The sequence below is a fragment of the Bombyx mori genome, chromosome 15, assembly GCF_030269925.1.
Source record: "Bombyx mori chromosome 15, ASM3026992v2".
NCBI classification, from domain to species: domain Eukaryota; kingdom Metazoa; phylum Arthropoda; class Insecta; order Lepidoptera; family Bombycidae; genus Bombyx; species Bombyx mori.
Genome location: NC_085121.1, coordinates 4304121 through 4330455, shown reverse-complemented (window position 1 = coordinate 4330455; position 26335 = coordinate 4304121). Strand labels below are relative to the sequence as shown.

The window sequence follows — 26335 nt, the reverse complement described above, 5'->3', positions numbered from 1 at the left end:
AACTATAATAATTAGACATAAGTATGCTGTCGCGACAATTTTGGTAAATACTAATGTGTTCTACAAAGTCGCAGTACATTATTTTATTCTATCATCAATAGTTTTCGTAGGGTACGCGATGTAAAGAATATTTTAGGTATTTTTTTTACACCTGGGCTTACATTATTGGAGTTTTAGTAAGGATCCCCAATTTTTTTTTTCTCAAAATATGATAACCTATGTCACTCGGGAATAGTGTAGCTTCCAAATAGTGAAAGAATTTTTCAAATCGGTTCAGTAGTTTCAGAGCCTATTCAATACAAACAAACAAATCTTTCCTCTTAATAATATTAGTATAGAAGTATAGATTTACTTGTTATAATTACGGGTATTCTTTTCAGCAAAGTTGGCAGCATTGTGAAATTGCGTCTATCGTGACCCCGAAGCTACTAGTACCAGGGGTGATAGGCCATAGGAGTGGGTAATATCGGTTTTGCCGCGTATCGAATCGTATCTATATATCGAGGATCAATATCGGATATTGAATCTATATATTTTCTGAATCTATATATTGATGGATGCTAGTAGATTTTCTCGATTCATGATATTTGAGATTTGAAACGATACGCTGATATAATATCATAGTAGATATAGATTTAAGTCAACGTTATACGGTTGGTTTTCTGATATCAATTTATAATATGATATTAAAGTAATAAAAAGAACATGAAAATAAAAATATCAAAAAATTTTCAGTTTTTAGTATTTTGTGTCTTAATTTAAAATTACAAAATATACCAAAAGAGTGTAGATTTCAAAAGTTTAATACAAACACAAGAAATAAACTCAATTATTTGGATTCAACTAAAAATAGAAAAATGTGTACTTTAAAAATCAAACACAATAAACTTTTAAGTGTTTATAAACACTTGTCCAAAAATTCTAGTTCAAGGTCAAAGCGCGTGAAATTAAATTCAACGATGCAAATAGGCTATACTGCATTCAAGTTAGGGTCGAAAGTTGAAACTTCTTTCCTTAATTGTATCCTGCTGATACGCTAAGAATAATCTACAGACATATGGACTTAAATATAAGGTTTACAATTGTATGGATAATGCCTGTTTCTGTTTCATTCATCACATGATATCCCTATCGTGCGCTCACTCACTCTGGCCGATTCGATACGAACCAAACGAATATCGCTGATATTCACGAATCGAGCAATATCGTGTATCGGCTGATATCGAAATATAGATTTCGATTCACGAATCGGTACGATATGGCGATGCGCATCACATCGAGCAATATCGTGTATCGGCTGATATCGATATATAGATTTCGTGCGGGGCGATATCGGATTCAATGATATTGGTGCGATATATAGATATTGAATCTATATACGATTTATATCACCCACTCCTAATAGGCCATGATAATACAATTATCAGGCTACGAAGAAATAGATGCAAAAGAATACCATAATTTCTAAAATTTGATTTTAAAAGATTATGTTTTTGTTGAATATTTATTGTAAATGTGAGGTAGCTGCCAAATCTATAACTATTCCACCGGTTTTTTTTTATTGCCCATAACCCGTAGACATCTACAACGTATATGCGCTACTCATCTTGCGATATATGTTCTAAAATCTCAGTATAGTTACAACGGCTGCCCCACCCGGAAACGCATTACTGCTTCACGGCAGAAATAGGCAGCGTGGTGGTACCAAGCAGTGCGGTCTCACAAGAGGTCCTACCACCAGTAAATTCGGATATTCGACCGAATCAAATCTAATGTCATCACCGTAACCTATTCAATGTAAATGTACAATTCAAAGAACGTCAACAAAATTAACTCATAATTTATTAGGCCCAAAATATAAATATTTAAAACGGAAACATAATTAATTATCGGAATCCGGAACGTCAGTGTCAGTTGAACTAACATCGGCCTCAACGTCGCTCGATGTAACTGGTTGATCAATAGTACGCCTTTCGCGTACTCGTCGCGAGTTAGTTGCTCCTGAGATAATGATTATAATCAATTAAGAAAACCGTGAACACAATATCCAACTAGTAGGTTTTCACTACAAAGATTGTCATATTTGCCAAATATGATATATTATTGACATATGACAATTATGACATATTAATGACAAATACAATCCAAATAAAATCAAATACCATGACATGGGGTAAATTGGGATCCTGGGGTAAATTGGGACAAACCTGCGGAAGATTCTCAAAGTACGTGTAGCACGGAATCTACCTAATTTTGTTTATGTTAATATTTATCAATGTATAGAAGAAAAACCAAGTTAACTATGGAAGTACTAAATATGAGTTAAGTTGGTCCCAAAAATTCGTCAAATTAAATTGAATATAGTGGTTGAAAAGTGCGTTTTAAAACAGCTTAAAGAACTTTTAAAAAAAGTAATATTATCGTTGTTTTTTCAATAAGATCACAGTTTATATAAGTTTATAATACACCTGGAAATACCACAACAAACGGTAAGTTGCAATATTCTTATTTTAAATACAATATTTCGACAAAATAAAAAATGTATATTTTTTCCTTTCTTTTTGGGGAAAATTGGGACGTATGTAGGGTAATTGGGAACGAGACTGGAAAAATTTGGGACGAGAAAACACAAAATTGGAACGCCAAAAGACAAAATAGGGATGGCTTGTTAGGGTTGTCACTGATATCTTATAATAGATTTTTTAGCCTATACTATCACTTAATTGCGTGATGTAAAGAAGGTTAATGTGTTTATCAGTTAGTTTATGTAAGTATTATAGGTAAAAGAAAAGTATATATATAATTACTTTTTTTTCGCGACATTTACCTTGTAATATCTGCCCGGTCGTATGTTCTTTATAGCAATAAAAAAAATTAAAAGTTAAAAGAACTCAAACGAATCAAAACTTTTGTTATTTCAGAATCTATTCACGCGTCGAATCATGATTTTGTTAACATTCAAAACGCACACACAAATAAAAACAGGCCTCAGATTTTACATGTAACATTAATTAAAAATCCGAGATATCCAATTATGAGTGAGTGAATTAATTGAGTTTAGTTATTTAGCTTAGAAAGAATTTCTTTTATTTTTGTTATTATTGGCAGTAATCAGATAAAGCTGTTTTTTTATCTTATTCACCTGATATCTTACTCTTGCTCAAAGATTATTTTGAAAATGTTGATTAAATAAAATTGTATTATTGCATTTCCGGTCCTTTTGTTTTCTATTTTTTATTCTATTTTATCATTTTGTTTCAGAGTTGTGATTTTTAAGGAAATTAAATAATAATTTTCTAAAATATAACATGCACATACTTTTTTTGATCATTGTATTGTTGATTATCATTCACGTCACATCGCTTCGGAATAGAAACCAGCTTAATTTACACTATGTTGTGTATTGTGCTTAAATTATGGATTGTATTCATCATTTCGGTCCATATAAATAATTATATGGCACCTACCTATATATCGCAGTACTGCGAGTTGACAACCCTTACAAATATCCCAATTTAACCCTTAACCGTGTCAATTTACCCCGGACGCTGGGTAAATTGGGACGGCCATTATTTTACCGATTATTTCTTTAAAATGAATAATTAAAATTATGTAACGGTTTTTATCACCTAGGTACGTTCAAGACTCAACTTATTTCTTTGGTTGAGCAGTGACTATTTAATTGGAACTATTTTAAAATTCAATCTGAAGGTCGATTTTGTCCCTATTTACCCCATTGTACGGTACACTCATTAGTTGCTCTACTTTGCACTTAATCAAATTTACTGCATTGTGCATATTATGTTCGAGTAATCACTAGATAGAAATGAGCTAAATAAAGAATACCTACTTATAACCCGAAATAGGTCGCACACTACAACTATCAATAAATTTAAATTAAGAACACAACAAACTGTAATTTGTTTTTCATAGACAAAATTATTTTCGTAACTAGATCTAAGCTGTCTATGGATTAATCTTACCTTCGATGTTGAGAGATTGTTCGGATCTAATTTGGTTCAAATCTGATGATACATCAATACCTTCACCAACAACTTCCAGTTGGACTGCAAACGATGATGGGTCGATTGTGATCGTCTAAAAAGTTTATATCAAATGTTTTTTTTTTGTTATTAATACTCATGTATCGGTTTAGAATATTTTGGATACAAAATAATTTTTTTTCAGCTAGAGTGAAATCGTAATGTTTCGCAAACGAAAAAATAATAGGAAAAATCAAAAACTCCTTTTAACAACAGTGCTTAAGAACAATTATTAAAAATAATATTTTTTTTTTTTTTTTTTATTGCCTTTGTAGGCAGACGAGCATACGGCCCACCTGATGGTAAGTGGTCACCGTCGCTCATGGACGTCAGCAATGCCAGGGGCAGAGCCAAGCCGCTGCCTACCATAAAGTACTCTCCGCAAGCCTCGTTTGAAGAAGGACATGTCATAGCGCTCGGAAAACACCGTGGAGGGGAGTTCATTCCAAAGCCGGATGGTACGTGGCAAAAAAGATCTTTGGAAACGCACTGTCGATGAACGCAGCGGTTCCAGATAATATGGATGAACTCTGCTCCGATGGCGGGAGGTGCGATGATAAAAAGGAGATGAGGGAATCATCTCGAATAATACTAAATTATTTGCAAAAATAAAAAGGAATAAAACTCAAAACTCGTAATCTAATTTCCGTAGCCAAGAAGGAACCGATAACAAAACGATTCAAAACTATTCTTAAAAAATGACCTACGGGATGTTAAGTGGTTACCAGAGCTCACAGACATCTACAACGTAAATGCCGCCACCCATCTTGAGATATGAGTTCTAAGGTCTTATAAAGTACAACGGCTGCCCCACCCTTCAAACCGAAACGCGTTACTGCTTCACGGCAGAAATAGGCAGGGTGGTGGCACCTACCCGCGCAGACTTACAAGTCCTAACACCAATAAAATATTTTTTTTAATCACCTCACTACGCGCTCCAGACGAAGTGTCGCTGGAGCTTAAAGAAGTCCCTCTACCAGAACTGTCCTGTGAATAGTCACTGTGTATACCGCGACCGTCGCCCGCGCCAGAACCGGCTCCGACAGGCTCCACCACGTTACTGTTCACATCGTACATCGGTTCAGCGAGAGCCATTGGCTCATCGTATGGCAGCGGAATAATTAAACCACCGGTTTCAGGTTCCTCGGACATCTTAAAAGCGATAACGCAATTATAGGTTTTTTTTCTTTAAGCTGCTTTCAGACTGCGCTATACTATACTAACATATAGCATAGAAGCCTATACTTAGCCAATAATACAGTACAGCGTGAACGTGCCCATAACAATGTATGGTGTGTGATATTGTTGTGCTATGAGCTATATATAATACTATATGCTATTAATAAAATAAATAAAAAACTTTTATTTCAAGACATCAAATCTCATATTGTTTTAGTATTACAAATAACTGAAGAACTATGTTAGTATTTAAATAAATCTATCAACTCTATCCCTGGCAGGAACCTACCCAGGGCCGGGCCATCCAGTCTTTTAGATAATACCGTCAAGACGTTGATGGTGCTTCCTTCTACTCTACGCATAACGGATGCCACCTTTTTGGGCATTATCGCGAAGTAGTCATCAGTGTGTGCATCGGCGAACACGCCTGATGCACTACAATAAGGTGGAAGCCTCTACAACGCCCTGAAGGCATTATTATATACGCAGGGCATTATCCGTTTTTTGGTTGTGAGTAGTCCAAAGACCGCTTGTGTAAAAGGTGTGTAGTAGCGTAGTCTGAAAGCGGCTTTAGATATCTCTTCTAATTATGTTTGCAAATACCTCTTGTTGCTGGCTTATAATTCTGAACAGCCAATCTGGTACGACCGCATCTTCGTCTAACACACACGATTCATAGCTTTCCGAGGATCTTCCGGACACGAACATTTCTTCGGAAGTCTAATAAAATTGATATTTATATAGGATCGAAACATATTAGCTTCAGTTAAATGCTAATTAACACACGTTGTAATACTAACAGCTTGTCTGGTTATCTCCACAGCCAAGCTACCGGTTTCTGAATCAATCAAATTTACACGATCCGGTTGGTCGCCCACAAACGGCTCAGAGTTCAAAGAAAATCCACTGAACGCTTGAATAGCTAACGTACCTGCCGCTTTCTGTAATAAAATAAAATAAAATTCATATTAAAATGGTAATTCATCGCGAATTTAAATAATATCATTATTATACATACTTGAGGTACTTGTGTATCTTTACGTTCAAATAATTCCCGCATAGAATCAATTCTCGAAGCCACATCACTAACTGTGACGTAATCAGAATGAGACGGCATAGATTTGAATGATAACAAATCAAATTCATTAATTTCGAGTCCCATGCTACCTAAACTCAAAAACTCATCGTCTAAAGCTGAACTAAATGAACACGTCGGTGCATTATTGGGTTCGTTCTCTAAACCAGAATAAAATCTCTCATCGTCTATGGCTGATGTGAAACTTGTCTGCGATAGAATTTCGTCACCGCTTAAATTGTGATTCTCTTGATTTAGTACCACCGTTTCAGAATCAATCCCAATGTCGCCATCAACAGAATCATCGATAAAATCAAGCGTCCTTTCTATTAACTGCCTTATTCCAATTGCAACGTTATCGGCAGTAGCCGTAAGAACTATATTCGAACTATCAATCCAGTCAGTTACGAGGCCTTGCCTATTGATTCTTTTCTCTGGTGTTGTCGGCTCAGATATATGAACTTTAATTGATGGCTCTACAATGGATGTTAAATTAGAAATAATCTCACAAACGTTTTCATTATCGACTAAGTTTTTTGAATTGTGCGCTTTTGTCTCAGACTCTACATTTAAATCAGATGTTTGTTTTTCTGTTGCATTATCTAAACTAGTGGTATTTAATTTGAGTGATTTTTTTTGTTTCAAACTACTCTTTCGATCCACTTGTTTGGATGTATTTTCCACTTTCAATTGAGAAATGTATACATTTTTTGAATCTCTCACGAACACTCTTTTGTCTTTGTTTTTATTGATATTTTCATTTTGATGAGGGATGTTTTCTTTGTTTTCAGATAGCTTTGTTTTCCTTCCAGTTGTTCTCATGATTGAGGTTTTCGTTGATGCAGGTGATTGGGATTTTCTAGGGTCTAAGCTTTTAGACGTTAAAGGTGGTGAAGCGCTCTGTCGAACTCGTTGACAGCTCTTTTTATTGAATGCTACGCGTATAGTAGCTATGCTGTTAGGCGAGGAACATGTCGAGCTATTTTGTGATTGAGGACTAAAAGATCTATTCGCCCTCTCCTTACTCTGCCAACTTGCCTTGGTTGCAACTTTTGATAGCAGAAACTTATCTTTTTTTTCATTCTCATTACGATAAACCAGGAAATTGTATCTTTCACGACGCTCTTTATTAAAATTAAAATGATTATTTTCGTTTGCTAACGATTTTAGATTTTGTTTGTGAATTTGAAATATGCCTGTCGTCTCTATTGGATTGTTAATAGATTTGTTATTTACATTCGAGAGACTCTTCTCCATTTTCATTCGCTGTCTCAAGTACAACGGTATGTAATTCCTTCGTAAAATAGTAGATGCTTTTCCATATTGTCCATCAGGCTTTATATTTGTGACATCAGTTTTTTTAACAACATATGTTCCTTTTGAATTTTTTGATGAAATCGAACTACAACATTTAAGCGTTATTTACCACACACCATAACCAAAGTATTAGAAGGAAATCCTAAAATATTCATAATGAAAAACTAAACACTTTACTAGGTACATACCTCACAGTCACTTTCGATGCAACCTAAACAGAAATAAACGTTTAATCAACAATGAAAAAAGTACACAACAAATATGTCTTGTCGCAACTTACTTTTGTTATCTTTTTACTTCCTTTATATGCGCGTATCTTCGGTACTTTGCTGGAAACTATCGTATTCTCTTCTCGAACCAATGACTTCGTTTTAGATTCCAAGGCTTTCCGCATTTGAACAGGTCTTTTATAATTCTGCTTTTCAACTTCTTTTCTGGCATCTTTTCCAATAATTTTCTCCTTTGGAGATCTTTTCTTACGGTCGACTGTCAGTTTTGTTTCTTTACTAATCGGACTTTTCAAAGGTTCACCTCTGGTATTAGGTCTATATCTTTGCCATTCTCCTTGATAAACAACATCATGCACTCCCTGCTTCTCCCGGTAGCTATGTACGTGAACAGCTCCATAGCTCAATCTTGGAGTTAAGCATTTTGTAGGTGATATATTTCCTGTAGCCATAGCCACTTTGGGTACAAGCGTTGTAACTGCATCAATTCCATGTAGAGATTGTATGGCGAGTTCTGAGATTTTCGACAAACCTTCGATGGAAGGAAATTCAGAATCGTCAGTTTTAGTGTTACCAATAATTGCTAATTCGGCAGTATCATTAATTTCTGTATTTATGTATGATTCATCTTGAGTTATCGTCGAGCTGTCCATTTTACATTTAAAGCAAGGATCTGAATCTTGAATCCGTATCCCAAAGTTTTTAACTTTAGGTGTCACTATATTACACTGCTCACTATCTAGCATAGAGGTGCTGCAGTCAGTGCTTTTTGTAACTAAATTAGTGAGAGAATCTCCAATTTTTATTCCTGTAGACATTGGGAACCTATCCATTGAGGTTGCAGGAGAAAGCATACAGTATTTAGAAATCTCATCGGGTCCACATTGTACATCTAAACTTATATGTCGTATGCCTTTCGATGTACTGGGTTCATCAACATCTATAAATATAGATTTTTCATTACTAATTAAAATGTCTAAAAGTAAAACAATAATTGACCGATTTTATCTTTAAGACATTTTTTTCTACATTTTGTTTAGTCTACAGACCCTATTGTGATTAATAATATTCTAATAACTTTTTATATCATATTTCATTCATTCATTCATATTTCATATTCCTCCTCCTCTCAGTCTTTCACTTCTGGCGGAGTGGTCGTGGTTACGTAAGTCTTAATGTTTGGTTGCGGCTTTTGAGAGACTTCTCCATCTTTCTCTATTTGTGGCGGTACGTGTACACTCATATTAGTTAACAAAAGATAGAACAGTCGGTTAATGCATTTTTTGACTTACCACTGATGAATACAGCCTGTGATGGAACTGTAGCAACTTCAACTGCCTGACAAATATCAAATACATTCATAGCATCGTTACTAACACTTCTAATCAATTTCTCACTCTGCACAACACTATTATTATCCTCACGAAAATCCGGATCTGTGCCTATAGTACGTCTCAGAGCTAAGGTTTCTGTATTGTCCGTTGAAATAATATCAATAAAAAAGCTTTCTTCTGCTGCCGATATATTTTGATAATCTTGATCCACTCCAATATCTTGAGTTTGAGCTTGAGCTTCTTGTTGCTGGGTATAGTGAAATTTATCGTAGTCTTTCTGCAACGTCATTTCCGGATGGCATAATTCAATAAGACTCTCGGGTATCTGCAGATTAAAATGATTTTAATTAATTCCTAATTATCGCATTCGAACAGAATAGTTTGTAAATAAAAACAAAACATTATTCGGCGTGGTGATATTTATATGTAGTATAGATATCTATCACATACTAGATGATCTTTGACAAAAACCTGAATGGCGTTAAAGACATTCTCATGATAATATTGGATAAATATGTACAAGTTGTGAACGATAGCATTCCGAACAAAAACACATACTCGATGGAAGATTTTCACTTTACCGTTTTATAAATTCCCAAAATTTGAGTTTTAACATCTGTCTCTAAGCTCTGAACTATTACAATGTCCAAAATCTTACCGGTTTAGTTGCAGTCGAACGTTTATGTTCCAAGCTCCGTTTAATCTTCATCGTATAAATACCATATTCCATTGATATGTCCTTGTAACTGCAGGTTTTAACCAAACAACTATAACTGGACTTTTTCCTTATGACTTTCTTTATAATTTTAGTACTTGATGTCTTCCTTTCATCTTGTCTCCGTGGTGTTTCCTCGAAACATTTCTTACTGGTTTTGCGTAGGCAGTCAACTTTATTAGCAATTTTGTTTCTATTGCCTCGCTTTTTATAACTGTTTGACCTTTTGAATTTAAGTCTCTTATTATTCGCACTGTGATCCGTATCGCCAGAGCTATTATCGTATTTATTATAATCATGATCCGAACAAAGATTTGCCTCCATATCGTTATCGTCCCAATCTTTGAGATCATCATCAAACTTCTTCAGATTTAACTTATTTTCATCGGTTTCACGAGTTGGTGAGAATCTTTCAATATATTCGTATTCTACTGAAAAAATCTTGGTATTTTTATTGATATCTAAAGCGGAAAATCGCTCAAATGTCAAAGCAACATTGTGTTACATATTTTAAAAGAAAACACAATTTTTAGGTTCATACGCACCTTTCAATAGATCTGTACTAGAAATACTTAGGTCATCTTCTAGATCTATGTCGATTGGTGAATATTTGGGTCGGGGTGTGAATTCATTTGCATTTAATTTTTCTGAAGCAAAAAAGTATCTGCATGAAAGGTTTGTTGAGCTAAGAAATGAACAAACTTTTCAAATTCTTTTTCTGTTTGCTCACTGCAAATAGAGCATAATAGCGAATACCCCAATCCCTACAACGTTCACATTTAGGTATTCCCCCGCTTACTCTCAATATGTTTATAGTCTTTGTGTTTATAAACAATTAGTGTGCCTAATTAGTGGGCCTCGACCGTAATATCTTCCAAGATATAAATCATAATATAGACCGATGACTTCCCCGTCCTCCATCCCCATGGGAGGGCGGAAGTCCGGCGATTTCCTCCTGACCAAAAAGACCGATGACTTATGTTTCCCTGTAACTTAGTAGACACTCGATAATGTCATTAGGACGGAACGAAAAATATTGAAATGTACTTAGCCTCTAAATGGGTAATCAAAATTTTAATTACATACGCACCCGTAGAGAAAGTCAAGTAGCTATATTTCTCAAGGATTTCGTTTCTGAAATGCAAATTTTGCGTATACAATGTTGAATTAAAACAAACGTACGAAATCAAATGTACGAATATTTAAGATTTCATAAACAATCCCGTCCGAGCTTAGCTGAAATAGCCCCTAGGCTACTAGTGATTAGGTAGGGGGAAAAATATATATATATATACAACTGACAAACAATTTGGTTTATGGAAATTTAATAAAAAAATATAATATATATATAGAAATGTGCAATTACTTACTGCCCTATTTTTTTAGTATTTTCAAGAGTTAGCCCCGGAAAAACGGCGGGATCTGCAAGGTGTTATTTAGAAACTACAAATAAATGTCTTTGTGAGGTGTCTGCGTTATACTACGTCTACTGGTGGTAGGACCCCTTTGTGAATAGGCACCGATAGGTACCACCACCCTGCCTGTTTCTGCCGTGAAGCAGTAATGCGTTTCGGTTTGAAGGGTGACAGCCGTTGTAACTATAATGAGACCTTAGAACATATCTCAAGGTAGGTGGCGGTATTTATGTTGTAGATGTCTATGAGCTGTAACCACTTAACTCCAGGTGGACCGTGAGCTCGTCCACTCACCTAAGCAATAAACTAAATTGGATTCACCGAGAAAGGAACCGCAAAATTTACAAAAACCATGCGAGCATTCTGCGATCGCTAACTGGAATTTACGGGTCGTCAGTGAGAAATAATAATGTTAATTTCAAATGCCCAGCAAAGCGGGCGGGTACAGCTAGTTCTAATTAATCTCCTTATTGTACTTACCGCACTCGATCGCTTTCAACGGAAAGTTCTCGATGTAATGCCTCTTTCGTTTCTCTATAGCCTTCTCGGTGAGGGTCAACAAGTCCAACAGTTTGCACTGCATCCATTTCGCCGGTGGCGGGGTACAACGGTACTTGCTGGACTGGAGTGCTAGCTTCATCAGCCTGCAGACCGCTCGGTCCAATTCAGTAGATATATCCTCGCCCGCGGTCAGCATCGAACGCAATTTACGTAGTTTGTGGTCAATAGCCCGGAGCAAGCATCGCCCTTGATTTATGTTAAAAATCACATTGTAAATTTTGGAAGAAGGTATACTATATTATTCACTTATAAATATGGCTTTATTAAAGAAAATGATGTAACGTAAGACAATGTTTTGTCGATGTTTTTTTTATTGCCGGGTGAACGAACTTTCTACCTATCTGGGGTCAAATGTTCGTCAGAGTTAGTTTTTAGTTAGTAGTTAATTTTTTTTTAATACCATATAGGCAGACGAGGATACGGCCCGCCTGATGGTAAGTGGTTACCGTCGCTCACGGACGTCAGCAATTCCAGAGGCAGAGCCAAACCGCTGGTATCGAGGTATTGAGAATATGAAATTTAATGCCCGTCTTTTTTTACTTAATTAAAAATCCTATACGATGCAAACCATCGCGGAGCTTTCGTGAATCAAAGTGTCAATAAAGAAAATAAAATTTCAACCGGTAATTTTGCCTTAACCAAAAGAATTTAAAAAATCCATATTTAAGGACTAGAATAACTTGGTACATAAAGCTTTGGATATAATGGAATGAACGAATTATATTGGAAACTGGTAGTGTAGGTACTTTATAAAATCAGAATATGCAACATTTTCTTTTAATTATAATGCATATAAAATCTCGGTTCATGTCTAGCATTCTATAAAACACTATATAAAATAATTACAAAATTGTGAAACTAGAAAATAACTATAAGAATCCATACTGTATGTAATTAAAATACTGAGAAAAATCAAATTGTCTATACTAATATTATAAAGAGGAAAGATTTGTGTGTTTGTTTGTTTCGAATAGGCTCCGAAACTACTGGACCGATTTGAAAAATTCTTTTTCCATTAGAAGCCGACATTGTTCCTGATGAACATAGGCTACTTTTTTTTTTTTTTTTTTGGTTTCATGTGTTTTAATGTTTCCGAAGCGAAGCGAGGGCGGGTCGCTAGTATTTGCTAAGGCCTTTTCGAGTACAATATCATTTGCAAATTGTAATATGTTATTTTAAAACCTAAATAAAGCGTAAATTGATATGAACATTACTAGATATGAAAGGCACAAGGTTGGATATCGATTTCAAATTATCTTAACTCTATTTTTTAATGCTATATCCATTTCATTCTATCCGGATACGCCTTCATTTAATAATAATTGATCCAAAAGTTATAATCGAGACTGATAAACGGGCTAAATATGTACACAAAATTTTATATACTTTAAAATTAAACTGCAATCTTTTTTATACGTGTTACACTTTCAAACACTAAAACATATTATAATCTAATTAATAGTCTGCTCATTACTTTGTATTTAATTAATCAAAGAAAAGGTGTTTTAAAGAATTCTAAAATATTTTTTAAGTTCAACTACGACTTCTTTCTAATCAATTTACAATTAACTGCTAAAGAATTATCATTTAAAAGAAAAATGCTTTAAAATTGTGCATTACGAAAATAAATCAAACCATGGTAGTCTTGGTTTGCACTTCCATCGGAAATAGACGTGGACCGAAAATCCGCTGTGTCCCACTGAAAATATCGTCAAAATAAAAATTTAATCTTGATCTATATATTTTATAACGAGTCAAATACTAATAAATTCTGTAATAAATCTTAATATAATCCGCAAAGATATATTCTTGTCTGGCTTTGGTGAGAGGAATTTAAATCTTGGAGTGTCAGTGATTATGGTCGAATTTCGATCATTGGGCGAACGAAAGTCAATAGAAATTAATTACGACATATGCTAGCCCTATCTTTAATTTTATACGTTACAGAAAATACTTTTATAGTATATTATGCGTGTATTATATACCTGTAGCACACTTTATACAGTATAAAAATATCTACAGTCAATTTTATATACCTATGTATGTATATTTCGATTTATATAAAATCTTTAATGTACTCTTAGTACATATTCAGTATTCACGAGTTTTAGATTTATTTGAAATTACTTTTACGGTTTAATGTCACCTTTTTTTTAACTATCACGAAACCTGTAAATTTTTGAAACATCAGAAAATAATAAATGCGTAATTTCATTTATATTAATATGGGATTCTAGTGATTTTTTAATTATGCCGAATATATATAATTTTGATAGTCATTACTTCACGTTAAGTCGACATTCCTGCTTCTTGATATTTACTAACACTGATATTCCTAAGATATACATACCTATTTAAACTTTAAATACGGGATTTAAATAAAACTAATAAATATAGAGGTAATTTAAATATTTAATCTACATTCATGCACATTTATTTTACATAAAATTCTAAAATCAACTGATATTCCTACGATGTACATACCTATTTAAACTTTAAATACGGGATTCAAATAAAACTAATAAATATAGAGGTAATTTAAATATTTAATCTACATTCATGCACATTTATTTTACATAAAATTCTAAAATCAACTGATATTCCTACGATGTACATACCTATTTAAACTTTAAATACGGGATTTAAATAAAACTAATAAATATAGAGGTAATTTAAATATTTAATCTACATTCATGCACATTTATTTTACATAAAATTCTAAAATCAACTGATATTCCTACGATGTACATACCTATTTAAACTTTAAATACGGGATTCAAATAAAACTAATAAATATAGAAGGAATTTAAATATTTAATCTACATTCCAATAGAATGCCAGTTATTTTACATAAAATTCCAAAATCACAACTTACTTATACGAGTATACTACACAACAAAATGAAATCTAGTTAAGGCTAGAGTACCCCGAAAAACAGTTTTGTTAGACAACCTACAAAAAGAAGTTCTTGTGGTGTATTGGTATCATCTAAACGTCTCGGTCAGTATCGACCGACACGTTTCTACCTGTGGACAGACGCCTAGATAGGCCTGGTTTGCTTTACAGCAATATTTTGGTCACTAGGTTGTTGATGGTTGTTCGTAGTTTTAACCAGCTACAAGTTACTGGTGGTAGGACCTCTTGTGAGTCCGTACGGGTAGGTATCACCACCCTGCCTATTTCTGCCGTAAAGCAGTAATGCCTTTCGGTTTGAAGGGCGGAGGAGCCGATATTCTCAAGATGGGTGGTGTTATTTATGATGTAGATGTCTATGCTACAGTAACCACTTAACACCAGGTGACAAACCAGGTGGCAAGTGGGTAAGCAATACAAAAATAAAAAATAAAAATCGTGACCCCCTAGGTCAGGAGCCTAAAGCATAATCGGTGGTAGAACCCTGTCATTTTGGCTGACGATCACCCTCCAAACAAACTCCGCCGCCAAGTAGTTTAGCTGAGTTGCGGAATATGGGTTGGAGAGCCAGTTCTATTCCTTCAAATTCCTCTTCCTTAGTGAGGGTGAATCTTGGTGGTACTTAGAACATGCGGAGCTTGTGTAAGCTGCCTGTAGGAAGCTTTGCCGTCAGAGTCAGAGAATGGATTGCAGCAACAGCTTCTCACACAACGACTCTACTCTACTCTACCTTAAAACTCTATTTTAATTTAACTCAACAAAAACCTTATCCGAGATCAAAATACAATATACTAATTAAATTTCTTTACATCCGATACTGATTCGTTTTCTTGCCAGTCGTCAATTTGTGAATCGATAGTAACATTGTCGATAGCCAATCTTGAATATATCACCATGTCATCAACGACTTCATATCCGTTCCATTCTAAAAGTTCTCTGTAAAACAATTGTTGCAATCAATATGGCTGAATAATGGGGTAATATAGATTATTTTAGCCGGTGGATATTGTAGCCCATTGTCATGACACGAGATATAAATACAGACTATTTTTTATGAGACTCATTCAGCAGTTCGCTTTGTTCAATACTTTTTCAATATACCAATATAGTAGTAATCTATTAATTAGATCTATCACTTTGTAGTTCATATTTTCATTCATTATAATTAATGACTAAAATCTATTGATTTTAATAGAAAACATAATAATATATGGAAAAAAACATTCATTAAGCATTTGCGGGGAAAAAAACAATACTATGATATTCTGCTGGAACGAACCAAATTCGAATACTGTTTCAATAAAATTAGTTTTTTTTTGTTTTAAATATATCATTACAAATTTACCTCACTTTCTCCACATCATCGGTTATATGTTGAACTGTCTGCATCAGATGCTGCAGTGGAATCTCCAATTTGTTTAAATCAACAGATAATATATCATCATATTGTAAATCTATCAGTCTATTCATCTCATCCGATATCAAGTCCAGAATGCGGCAGTCGTCTGATTTAGTCTAAAAAGATGAAATAGAAACTTCTAAAAATATGTACATTATTTACTGATCAACGTTTTACTAGCCATGTAAAAAATAAACCTTAGAAATAAATAAATAAATAAATAGTACATATTTTGCTAGATATTTAGTGCCGCCCAATATCGCATTGCAATGAACGAATGATGTGAACTAAATGAACTAAGCCCACTGAGTTTCTCGCCGGAACTTCTCAGTGGGTCGCGTTTTCGATCTGGTGGTAAATTCTGCGAAGCACTGCTCTTGCTTGGGTCAGTATTAGCAACGTCGTCAGGTTTGAGCCCCGTGAGCTCACCTACTAGCCCGATGACGCTGATATGGTCTCTCCAGACCATCAACTTAGGTAGGATTTAAAAAAAAAGAATGAACTATTTCGACACAGAAATCTCACCTCAAATGGATAATTATATTCTCGAACAATTTTATAATACTGATTCCAATACGGCGCGTTCTCTCCCCAGTTGAAATTATACCAAATGTGCGTTTTCTCATCTTGTTGATTCAAGCCGCTTTTATTAAAATTTAACATTTTCGTGAGATGTTTAATTTCCTCCACTACTTCCCTTGTGTGAACTAAAGCATCCACTTTATTCTTCGCCATCAAACCTTGTGTTGTTTTAGAGAATTTCTTAACTTGCAGCGTCGTACAGTTCAATCTGTGAAGATACTTCTCGTTAAATTTACAAATGTTAATATCACCTGTGATCACATCCTTAAAATCTATACATGTAATAATATTAATGTAATTAAACATTACTAGAACATTACATAGTGCGCGTTTGGGATGGTATAGACATGTGATGAGACGAAATGAAAATGAGGTTGGTAAGAAAATGTTAACTATGAATGTGGAAGGATATATAGAGGAAGAGGTAGACCTAAGAAGTAAGGGGAGTGAGCGAAGAAATGGTATATGATAGAAAAGTATGGAAGGAGAAAACATGTTGCGCCGACCCTAGGTAACTGGGAGAAGGGCAGGATAATGATGATGATGATGATAAACATTACTAGAACTAAAACAGGTCAACATTACTAAGTACTGATCAAAGATCCGTTCTAAACTGTTGCTTTGTTAATCGCAAATTTAAACGCACTAGGTTTCGTCATTCCCATAGTCGCTGAATATCGTCGAAATCATCATTAGATGTTTAAGTGCTTTCGATTTTTATTTTTAAAACTATTTAAGCTAAGCTTCAAATTACATTATATAAAGCCCGGTTCCCAATAGATATGGCAACTACGAATATATAATAGCAACTGTCAGATACTAAACTATTTATTTATGTATTTAAAATACATCTATTTAAAAGAAAAACAATTTCCGTCGGTTGATAAACAGCTAAGAATTGTTTTATTACTGTATTGAGTTTTATTTACACTCAAAGTTGGGAAAACTACAAGGATATTATAATTCTTTAAGCTATGACCTGCTGTAAACATCTTCAATCTCATATACTTTGTTAACGACTTTCTTCCTTGGATATAAAATATTAAAACACATATCTTCATTGTCGAACATTAAAAAATTCCTCGCTAGTTCAAAATCTAGGTTACATTGTGTTGATTTGTCTTGAAACTCTATTTTATGTGATGAATTTCGTTTTGATGGAACGTAAAACGTGACCTGCGATTGTTTCTCGGAAATCGTGATATCTGTGTACGATTCGATACTGGAAATAAGGCATATCTTACTGGTGGTAGAACCACTTGAGTCCGCGCGGGTAGGTACCACCACCCTACCTATTTCTGCCGTGAAGCAGTAATGCGTTTCGGTTTGAAGGGTGGGGCAACCGTTGTAACTATACTTGAGACCTTAGAACTTGTCTCAAGGTGGGTGGCGCATTTACGTTGTAGATATCTCTGAGCTCCAGTAACCACTTAACACCAGGTGGGCTGTGATCTCGTCCACCCATCTAAGATATGAAGTATATTTATGTTAGGCGGCGTTGGCCTGCCACTAGCTGAACCCACTTTTAGCATCAGTGTTACAGATCCGATCGACTAATACAGGGTGTTTCAATAGGAACCCAATATTTTAATTTCAATTAAAAACACGTACTTTTCGAGCGGCTCATCACATTTCATTAGTTGCAAAATTCGATTAAGTTTGAAATGTAATAACCGACAAATAGTCACCATTGCTGTATTGATGAAGTATTCAATTATTTTTTCACAAATAACTTATGATTGTTGTAAGTTATGCGTTGGATCTCGGCCTTGAACTCGGGAATTATTTCCGGTTTATTCGCAAAAACCCATATTTCACGAAATACCAAAGGAAAAATACGCACGCACGACATTAAATAGCGTGATCCTGGTGAAATAATTGGATCGGCCTATACATTAAAACAATCGGGGGCGCATTTGTAAATGTTAACTTACTTATTAACTGGATAAATCATCATCTCCGTCATCAATTCTGGGCTCTCCCAATTATCAATCACGTCACTTAGATCATTAGGAACAGAATCATCTGTAAAATTACTAGCATTATTGTAATTTGTAAAGCAATAGAGTACTTAAAACTTTTTCTAAAGATATTTTAGTTTTACAAGTTTAAACAAAGTAAAAAACAATACATGATTAAAATCTCCAAATCTTACTCAACATAAAAAAGTTAATTTAGAATTTACTAGCGACCCGCCCTCGCTTCGCACCGGAAACATGAAATTTTATTATTGATTATTTACGACATCACATTAGAAAGCTCAAAAATAACAGTATTTCTCCACTATTTAATGGATTTTATTATACATATAAACCTTCCTCTTCAATCACTCCATCTATTAAAAAAAAACGCAACAAAATCTGTTGCGTAGTTTTAAAGATTTAAGCATACATAGGGACAGACAGATATAGGGACAGAGAAAGCGACTTTGTTTTATACTATGTAGTGATTTACACTCAAATTTTGTTCCAATGAACACTTACTAGCGACTAATGCTAAACTATTGAGATTCAAATCTTTTTGTTTATGATAGTTCTTAGAAACAAACAGAGCCATTTGACTGCAGCAGCCTAGATGCTCTGTGCCTTCGGGCCCAGGTCCTATACCTCTGCATGAAACTGTATATTCAGGGTATCTTGTAACTATATTACTGCACCTGAAATTTAAAAAAATTATATCTATATTTATGATTTTTAGAACAATTGATTTTACGTCACAGAATATGACTTTCAACAAGTCAATTATATTTTACTTAAATCTTATATACCTTTGAACGAGCAATTCTTGAATATTAATATATACCTAGTCAGGTCATAAATTCTGTCACATGTTTAATGTAAAATAATTGAAACAAGTTTATTCATTATGTAACCATTCATATACCAAAATGAACTTAACAAAACATAGATTCTTATGACACTAAAGTTAATTCAAAATGACCTCCGTGATTTTGAATACAGGCCTTCAATCTGCGCGGCCAGTCGTCTATCGCAGCACGAACGAGGTCCATGTCAATATCGGCGGCTGCCTTAATCAAGGATGTCTTGAGTGACTCCAAATTGGGATGAGGCTTTGAGCACGCCTTTTCCTCCAAGTGTTGCCATATCTTGTAATCTAACGGATTCAAATCTGGACTGGAGGAGGGCCAGTCTTCGTGCCGGATGAAGTCGATTTCACGCGCCGCCAGCCAGTCTTGTGTGCTCTTCGCTCTATGAGCTGGCGCCGAATCTTGTTGGAATACCCAGTGCCTGTTATTGAACATGGTATGAGTAACAGGTTCCACAAGGTTCGTCATGACTGTATTTTGATACACAACTGCATTCGTTTTTACACCTTTCTCACAAAAATGTACCTCTGTTAAGCCCCAATAAGAAACTACCAACCATACCATGAGCGAGGATGGAAAATGACCTCGTTGGACACGCGGAATACGATTGTTCGCTTCTTCACTACTGTGTGCGTACACCTTATCATTTTGTTTGTTGTAGCCCTCTTCTACGGTAAAAATTATTTCATCCGAAAAAAGAATTTCCCGATATTTTTTCCCGCGTACCGCTTCAACAAAGCGCGGCATCTCTTCAGTCTCAGGTCCATTAGACGAGCATTCAAACGATGTCCTGTTTTTCTTCGATATGCCCGAAGCCCTAAGTCTTCATTTAACACCCTTTTCACCGTGGTTCTGCTTAACCCCATCCGAAGGGCCAACAGTTTCTGCTTACGTTTGGGATTTCTTTGAATTCGCGCCTTCACAGCTTTTATCACTGCTGGAGTCCTAACAGACTGAGGGCGACCACTTCTTGACCTGTCATCTACACTAGAGTCTTCATTGTATCGTTTGATGGTACGATAAACGAATCTTTTGGTTATATTAAAATTTTTCAGTATGTTAAAAATTTGAATTGGCGCGTAACCGCAACGATGCAACGCAATAACTGCAACACGGTCTTCTTTAAGCGTCCACTCCATATTTAAAAATGAGTAAAATTCTAAAAGTATATACATTTTTATTTTCATGAACAATTCGAAATTCGAATTCAATAAACTTTTTTGTGGCCAGCATTCTAAAAGAAAAGTTTTTACTGTGTGACAATACTTATGACCTGACTAGTTATATATATAATCTGAATCTCGGAAATGGCTCCAACGATTTTCATAAAATTTAGTATACAGGGGATTTCGGGGGCGATAAATCGATCTAGCTACGATTTATTTTCAGAAAATGTTGTTTTATTCGTGTTTTCAATAATCAACTCTTCCCGACATCTATTGGCGAATAATAATACTATTTTTCTTGATTGAGGGCAACTAAGCGCTTTAAAGACAACAAGATGGCGTTATCAAAAAAAATCGTCTAGTAACAATAACAGTAAAAAATAACTAAAAATCGCCTATATAATAATTATTAGAATAATTATAATTTGTAGCTCGAAAATGACTTGCATATAGTATCAACGGCTTACCAATCATGAAATTGATCTCTGCTCCATTCAAAAAAATGATCGAGCCTTCTCAAGCCATTTTTTTCTAATGATTTGAACAGTACATTGAAATCACCATTTGGTGTGGTAAAAATGACAATCCATGGTTTGATAAATGCAAACACAGTGTGTACAAGTCGTTCCAGGTCATGAGGTAGCATATGTTCTATCATTTCTATGGCTATGACTGCATCACAACCAATAAGTCTGTAATCTGGGTCTGCTGCATTGCCTTGGAGCAGCTGAAAATTTTAAGTAGAACATAATTATGTCTAGTGATAAATATGGCACTGATTTGAACAAAGATGTGTTCTGTCTGAATAACTGGGACCATTGGGAGGTTGTCTTAATCCTAAATTTTATAATTTTTTATAGCCTTGACAACTCCATTGTGTGATTTATAAATGTTAAATTTTGAATGTACAGTCAAAATCTGTTATAACGACATCGAAGGGACTGCTCAAATTCAGTCGTAAAAACCGATAGTCGTAACAACCGGTGATGTTTAATGTGTATCGTGCAAGTACAAACAAATCGATAGGGAATTATTGGAAAAATATATTTACATAATACGCGATTTTTCTTCAATATTAATTTGTTTTCTTTTTCTTTGCGACATTTTGAAAGTTTCACAAATAACTCCACAAAGTTTTGGTGCGTCTTGTCTATAGATAAGTAACAAACTAACTGAAGAGATATGAAGAAGCGGGCTTTGATTCTACCGCATGCACGTGTTTTGTTTCTAAGAATTAGAAAAGACCCTACACTAAACTAAATCCTATTGTTTTCTTTCCTAATTTTAATAGCCATTGAAGACAAATGTGGATACCTATTCAAATTGTTTACAATACAGCTTAGCCGGTCGTTCTAACAGATCTAATTCTCCGAAATATTAATTAAATGTGGTCGTTTTATGAGGTATGTCGTTATTACCAATGTCGTAGAAAGCAATATTTTTAATAAGGCGGTCGTATGACATTCAGCCGGGACCTTTGTTCTTGGTTATTATAACCGGCATGTTGTATTAAACGCTGTCGCAGTAAACAGTTTTGACTGTATTATTTTTAGATAATTGCCTTCAGTATCATTAACTAGCTCTGCTCTCCCTGGGAACAGTTTGAAACTTTAACTTTTATTTCACTATGTAGCTTACTTTAGTTTTCATCGTTGAAATAAGATGGGTCAGAACTGTACTAAATTAAAAAAAATATGCAAATATTGTTTACTGCTGCATTGCATGAGAATTGACAAAGGGATGGGAATAATTCAACATCATAAACACTTCACATACCTAAGGTACAATAAGCTCATTAAGGTAGGAAGCTTAGTGAGCCAGTAGGTTTTCCTCTATGCAATCAAAATAGCAATAAAGTGATTCACGGGAGACCTATGCTACCCAACTTAGCCTGAATGATTGTGAGTTATAAGTAGATGGGGCACATTGGTCATAGAATAGATCCAATATCAAGCAGTGTAAGATGAACTGTTTCTGTAGATCTTTTTAATGTTACTTAAGAATTTTTATTACATTTAAAATTATTAAGTTAACATTAAACTTTCCTTGTCTTCAAAGGACTCATTTATAAAATTATTACATTATACACTAATATTATAATACTGCTTTTTTTATCAATGAAACTAAATGTTTTCAAGTATACATACTGAAATTTGTAATGGTGTTTCTCTTTTAGGTGCATACTCATTACAACTCAACAAGTCTGATGAGCACTGCAATGGTATAGTCTCAAGATCAACTCCCAAAATTGACTTGATTCCGGAAACTTCCTTCAGGTACTTAATGAAACTCATATCATGGTAACCAAGGTCTACCACCTGCAACAATAAATCTATCTACTTATTTAAGTTTATCCAAGTTTTATAATAAAAGTATTTTCATTTCAAATTATTCAAATAAATATCTTTAGTACAAACTAGTTCACAATTATTAAAACTGAATAAAAGATTAATTTTTTGCTAAGTGACGGTGTAAGGTTGTGTAAGGGTTAATTGTCCACACTTAGGTATTATGTAGTCTGCAATCCAAGAACAGTATGGGGACGTTTAACTATTTTTTTTTTAAATCCATGGAATAAAAATTACATTACAAAATATTGCTATTATTTTTATAAAACTTTGGTAATTTTCCTAAGATACACAGCAATACAATGTAGGCAATCATAAATTTTCTTGAAAACTTTTATTATGTTACAGTAATATTATAGCCTCATTTGAGTGTATTTTGCAAATTATTCATGTGTCTCAATGTTACACGTTTTGATAAATATGACCTCAACCAGTCAACCCATAACATCCGTATGTCTCCATAGGACTCGTCTAGTCCATTCACTATAATTATGAAAAACCATTATTTTATAAACCTTATCCAATTTTCCGCTCCACCGTTCGTCCAGTAGACAGTCGACAATAGCAGCATATCGCTGTACATACATTGGTGGGAAGAAAATAACGCCTTTTTCATCGTCATATTCGGCGAAAACATTTTCATCGGGTTCATCGTCATCAGATTCAAAGGAACTTTTAGTGAGGGACAGTGCGAACTTTTGAAAGTACGGCCTCAAAAGCCTATCTAACGCGGTTAAAAGAGACTGGCGGAAAAATATTAAAGTTTGAATAGCGATAATCATAACTGGTTGATAATTTAAAAATTTAACCGCGTCTTATCTCGTGAAAACGATCAACAATACGATGATGTTCACATGTTTCGGAATACTTCAACACACAAATACAAAACAAAACAAAGAGATTAAAGTCCACCCCACTCCATACATAAATAAAGTGTAATAACTAATATCGTGTATAATCTATGATAATATTTATTATTATCTATGATAGGGACTTTTTGGCGGGAACGCGAGGAGTGAAGTTGTATGATTTGTTTTATTTTGTCTATTTATGTTTCTTTAGGTTTAAATGTGTAATAACGGTGGCTTCGCTAGAAGTAATAGTGTTCTGTGAACGGTGGTTTAATGACTGTTTAATATCTGTGAAAGTGTACAAATGTGGGGAAATAAAACAAAGCCGCCGAACGTAACTTCTCGGGATCCTCCAAAAAGTCCACTGAAAAAATCTCAGTAAATGACCACCATTTTATTGAGATTATATTTCATCCTTTATCATCTCATCTCATTTCGTTTAATTACATCCCAGTTGATTAGTGTCTCAAATTAATCATCTTCATTTCTTTTCACTTCATATTATCATTTTCCATAAAAATATCCCATATATATCATCTCATCTCATTTCATTTCATGGTATCATATTTTATAAAGTAAAAATATATATAAAAGATTAGGCAGTATGGTATGATACCTTTGCCTTTCCATTTAGAAAAATAAAACTACTACTACTAAAAAAAATTAGACTTTTCTAAAATCTCAACGAAAAGAATTCGATTTCTTTTCAAAATTTTTGACACATCATTTCAAATTAATTGACAGTATGTGACATTATACATTTAGAATTTAGATGAACGTAACGGACCCAATGAAGTAGGAAACCTATGGAAATGAAACGTCAACCAAAATTTCGTGCCAGTGTGACGCATTGAAGTAGGAAACCTATGGAAATGAAACGTCAACAAAAAATTCGTGCCACTGTGACGTCATCTGGCCACAAAACATGGCGGTTTTAGTGCTGCCCAGAAGATTTTAATGTTAGTAGGTTTTATCGATAAACGTTCTTGGCTCATTTTATTTTAAATATTGTTGAGTGAATGTATTTGTAGAATTTATACTTAATAGGAAGTAAGTATATTGTTATGTGCAAAGATGATGTGATTTAGATATTATGTGAAATCTAAGACGAGTTCGTGCTTCAAATTTGCCAAGTAAACGATATGACGATTTTTAAAATTTGCTACACTGATTTTATAAAGTTGTCGTTTGCCGCAAAACATAAAGATATGGCGTAGTACAGTGCCATCTGCCCATTTCTAGCATGCTGAATTTTATCGTATTTTGAGTACGTGTTTTTCTTAGACTATTACAATCTATTTTAATTGTTTTGCTGACTCTAAAGTCCGTAACACATTACCGCAGCGCACCTCAAGGAAGGTACGCCGCACCATTTGAATCACTCTCACTTGAGAGTAGGAGTGGGTGATATAAATCGTATATAGATTCAATATCTATATATCGCAGCAATATCGTTGAATCCGATATCGCCCCGCACGAAATCTATATATCGATATCAGCCGATACACGATATTGCTCGATGTGATGCGCATCGCCATATCGTACCGATTCGTGAATCGAAATCTATATTTCGATATCAGCCGATACACGATATTGCTCGATGTGATGCGCATCGGCATATCGTACCGATTCGTTAATATCAGCAATATTCGTTTGGTTCGTATCGAATCGGCCAGAGTGAGTGAGCGCACGATAGAGATATCATGTGATGAATGAAACAGAAACAGGCATTATCCATACAATTGTAAACCTTATATTTAAGTCCATATGTCTGTAGATTATTCTTAGCGTATCAGCAGGATACAATTTAGGAAAGAAGTTTCAACTTTCGACCCTAACTTGAATGCAGTATAGCCTATTTGCATCGTTGAATTTAATTTCACGCGCTTTGACCTTGAACTAGAATTTTTGGACAAGTGTTTATAAATACTTAAAAGTTTTTTGTGTTTGATTTTTAAAGTAAACATTTTTCTATTTTTAGTTGAATCCAAATAATTGAGTTTATTTCTTGTGTTTGTATTAAACTTTTGAAATCTACACTCTTTTGGTATATTTTGTAATTTTAAATTAAGACACAAAATACTAAAAACTGAAAATAATGTAGCCAGTCCTAAGCCTGGTAAAAGCACGAAGGAAAGTTTTTTTGATATTTTTATTTTCATGTTCTTTTTATTACTTTAAGATCATATTATAAATTGATATCAGAAAACCAACCGTATAACGTTGACTTCAATCTATATCTACTACGATATTATATCAGCGTATCGTTTCAAATCTCAAATATCATGAATCGAGAAAATCTACTAGCATCCATCAATATATAGATTCAGAAAATATATAGATTCAATATCCGATATTGATCCTCGATATATAGATACGATTC

The 26335-nt window shown here is 34.3% G+C and overlaps 1 protein-coding gene across 6 annotated transcripts; it reads right to left on the bottom strand.

Annotated features, from left to right (window-relative positions):
• Positions 1–1823: 1823 nt before the first annotated feature.
• Positions 1824–24039, bottom strand: LOC101739273 (Small RNA 2'-O-methyltransferase). 6 transcript variants are annotated; one of them, XM_038015969.2, is made up of 24 exons: positions 23617–24039; positions 22901–23071; positions 21221–21480; positions 19244–19416; positions 18695–18785; positions 17740–17982; positions 16704–16968; positions 16125–16294; positions 15589–15715; positions 13487–13565; positions 11786–12052; positions 11261–11312; positions 10981–11024; positions 10436–10537; positions 9834–10321; positions 9134–9500; positions 7895–8781; positions 7803–7825; positions 6241–7699; positions 6023–6163; positions 5826–5942; positions 4968–5195; positions 3984–4098; positions 1824–2001 (listed from the first exon to the last, which is right to left on the bottom strand). In XM_038015969.2, the coding sequence occupies exons 1-24, from the start codon at positions 23881–23883 to the stop codon at positions 1883–1885; spliced, it is 6255 nt and encodes a 2084-aa protein (XP_037871897.1). In that variant the 5' UTR covers positions 23884–24039; the 3' UTR covers positions 1824–1882. The 6 variants fall into 6 exon arrangements, with proteins under 6 accessions (XP_037871897.1, XP_062528420.1, XP_037871898.1 ...); XM_062672436.1 differs by having other exon boundaries at positions 9134–9452; XM_038015970.2 differs by having other exon boundaries at positions 9834–10318.
• Between the last annotated feature and the right edge of the window lie 2296 nt (positions 24040–26335).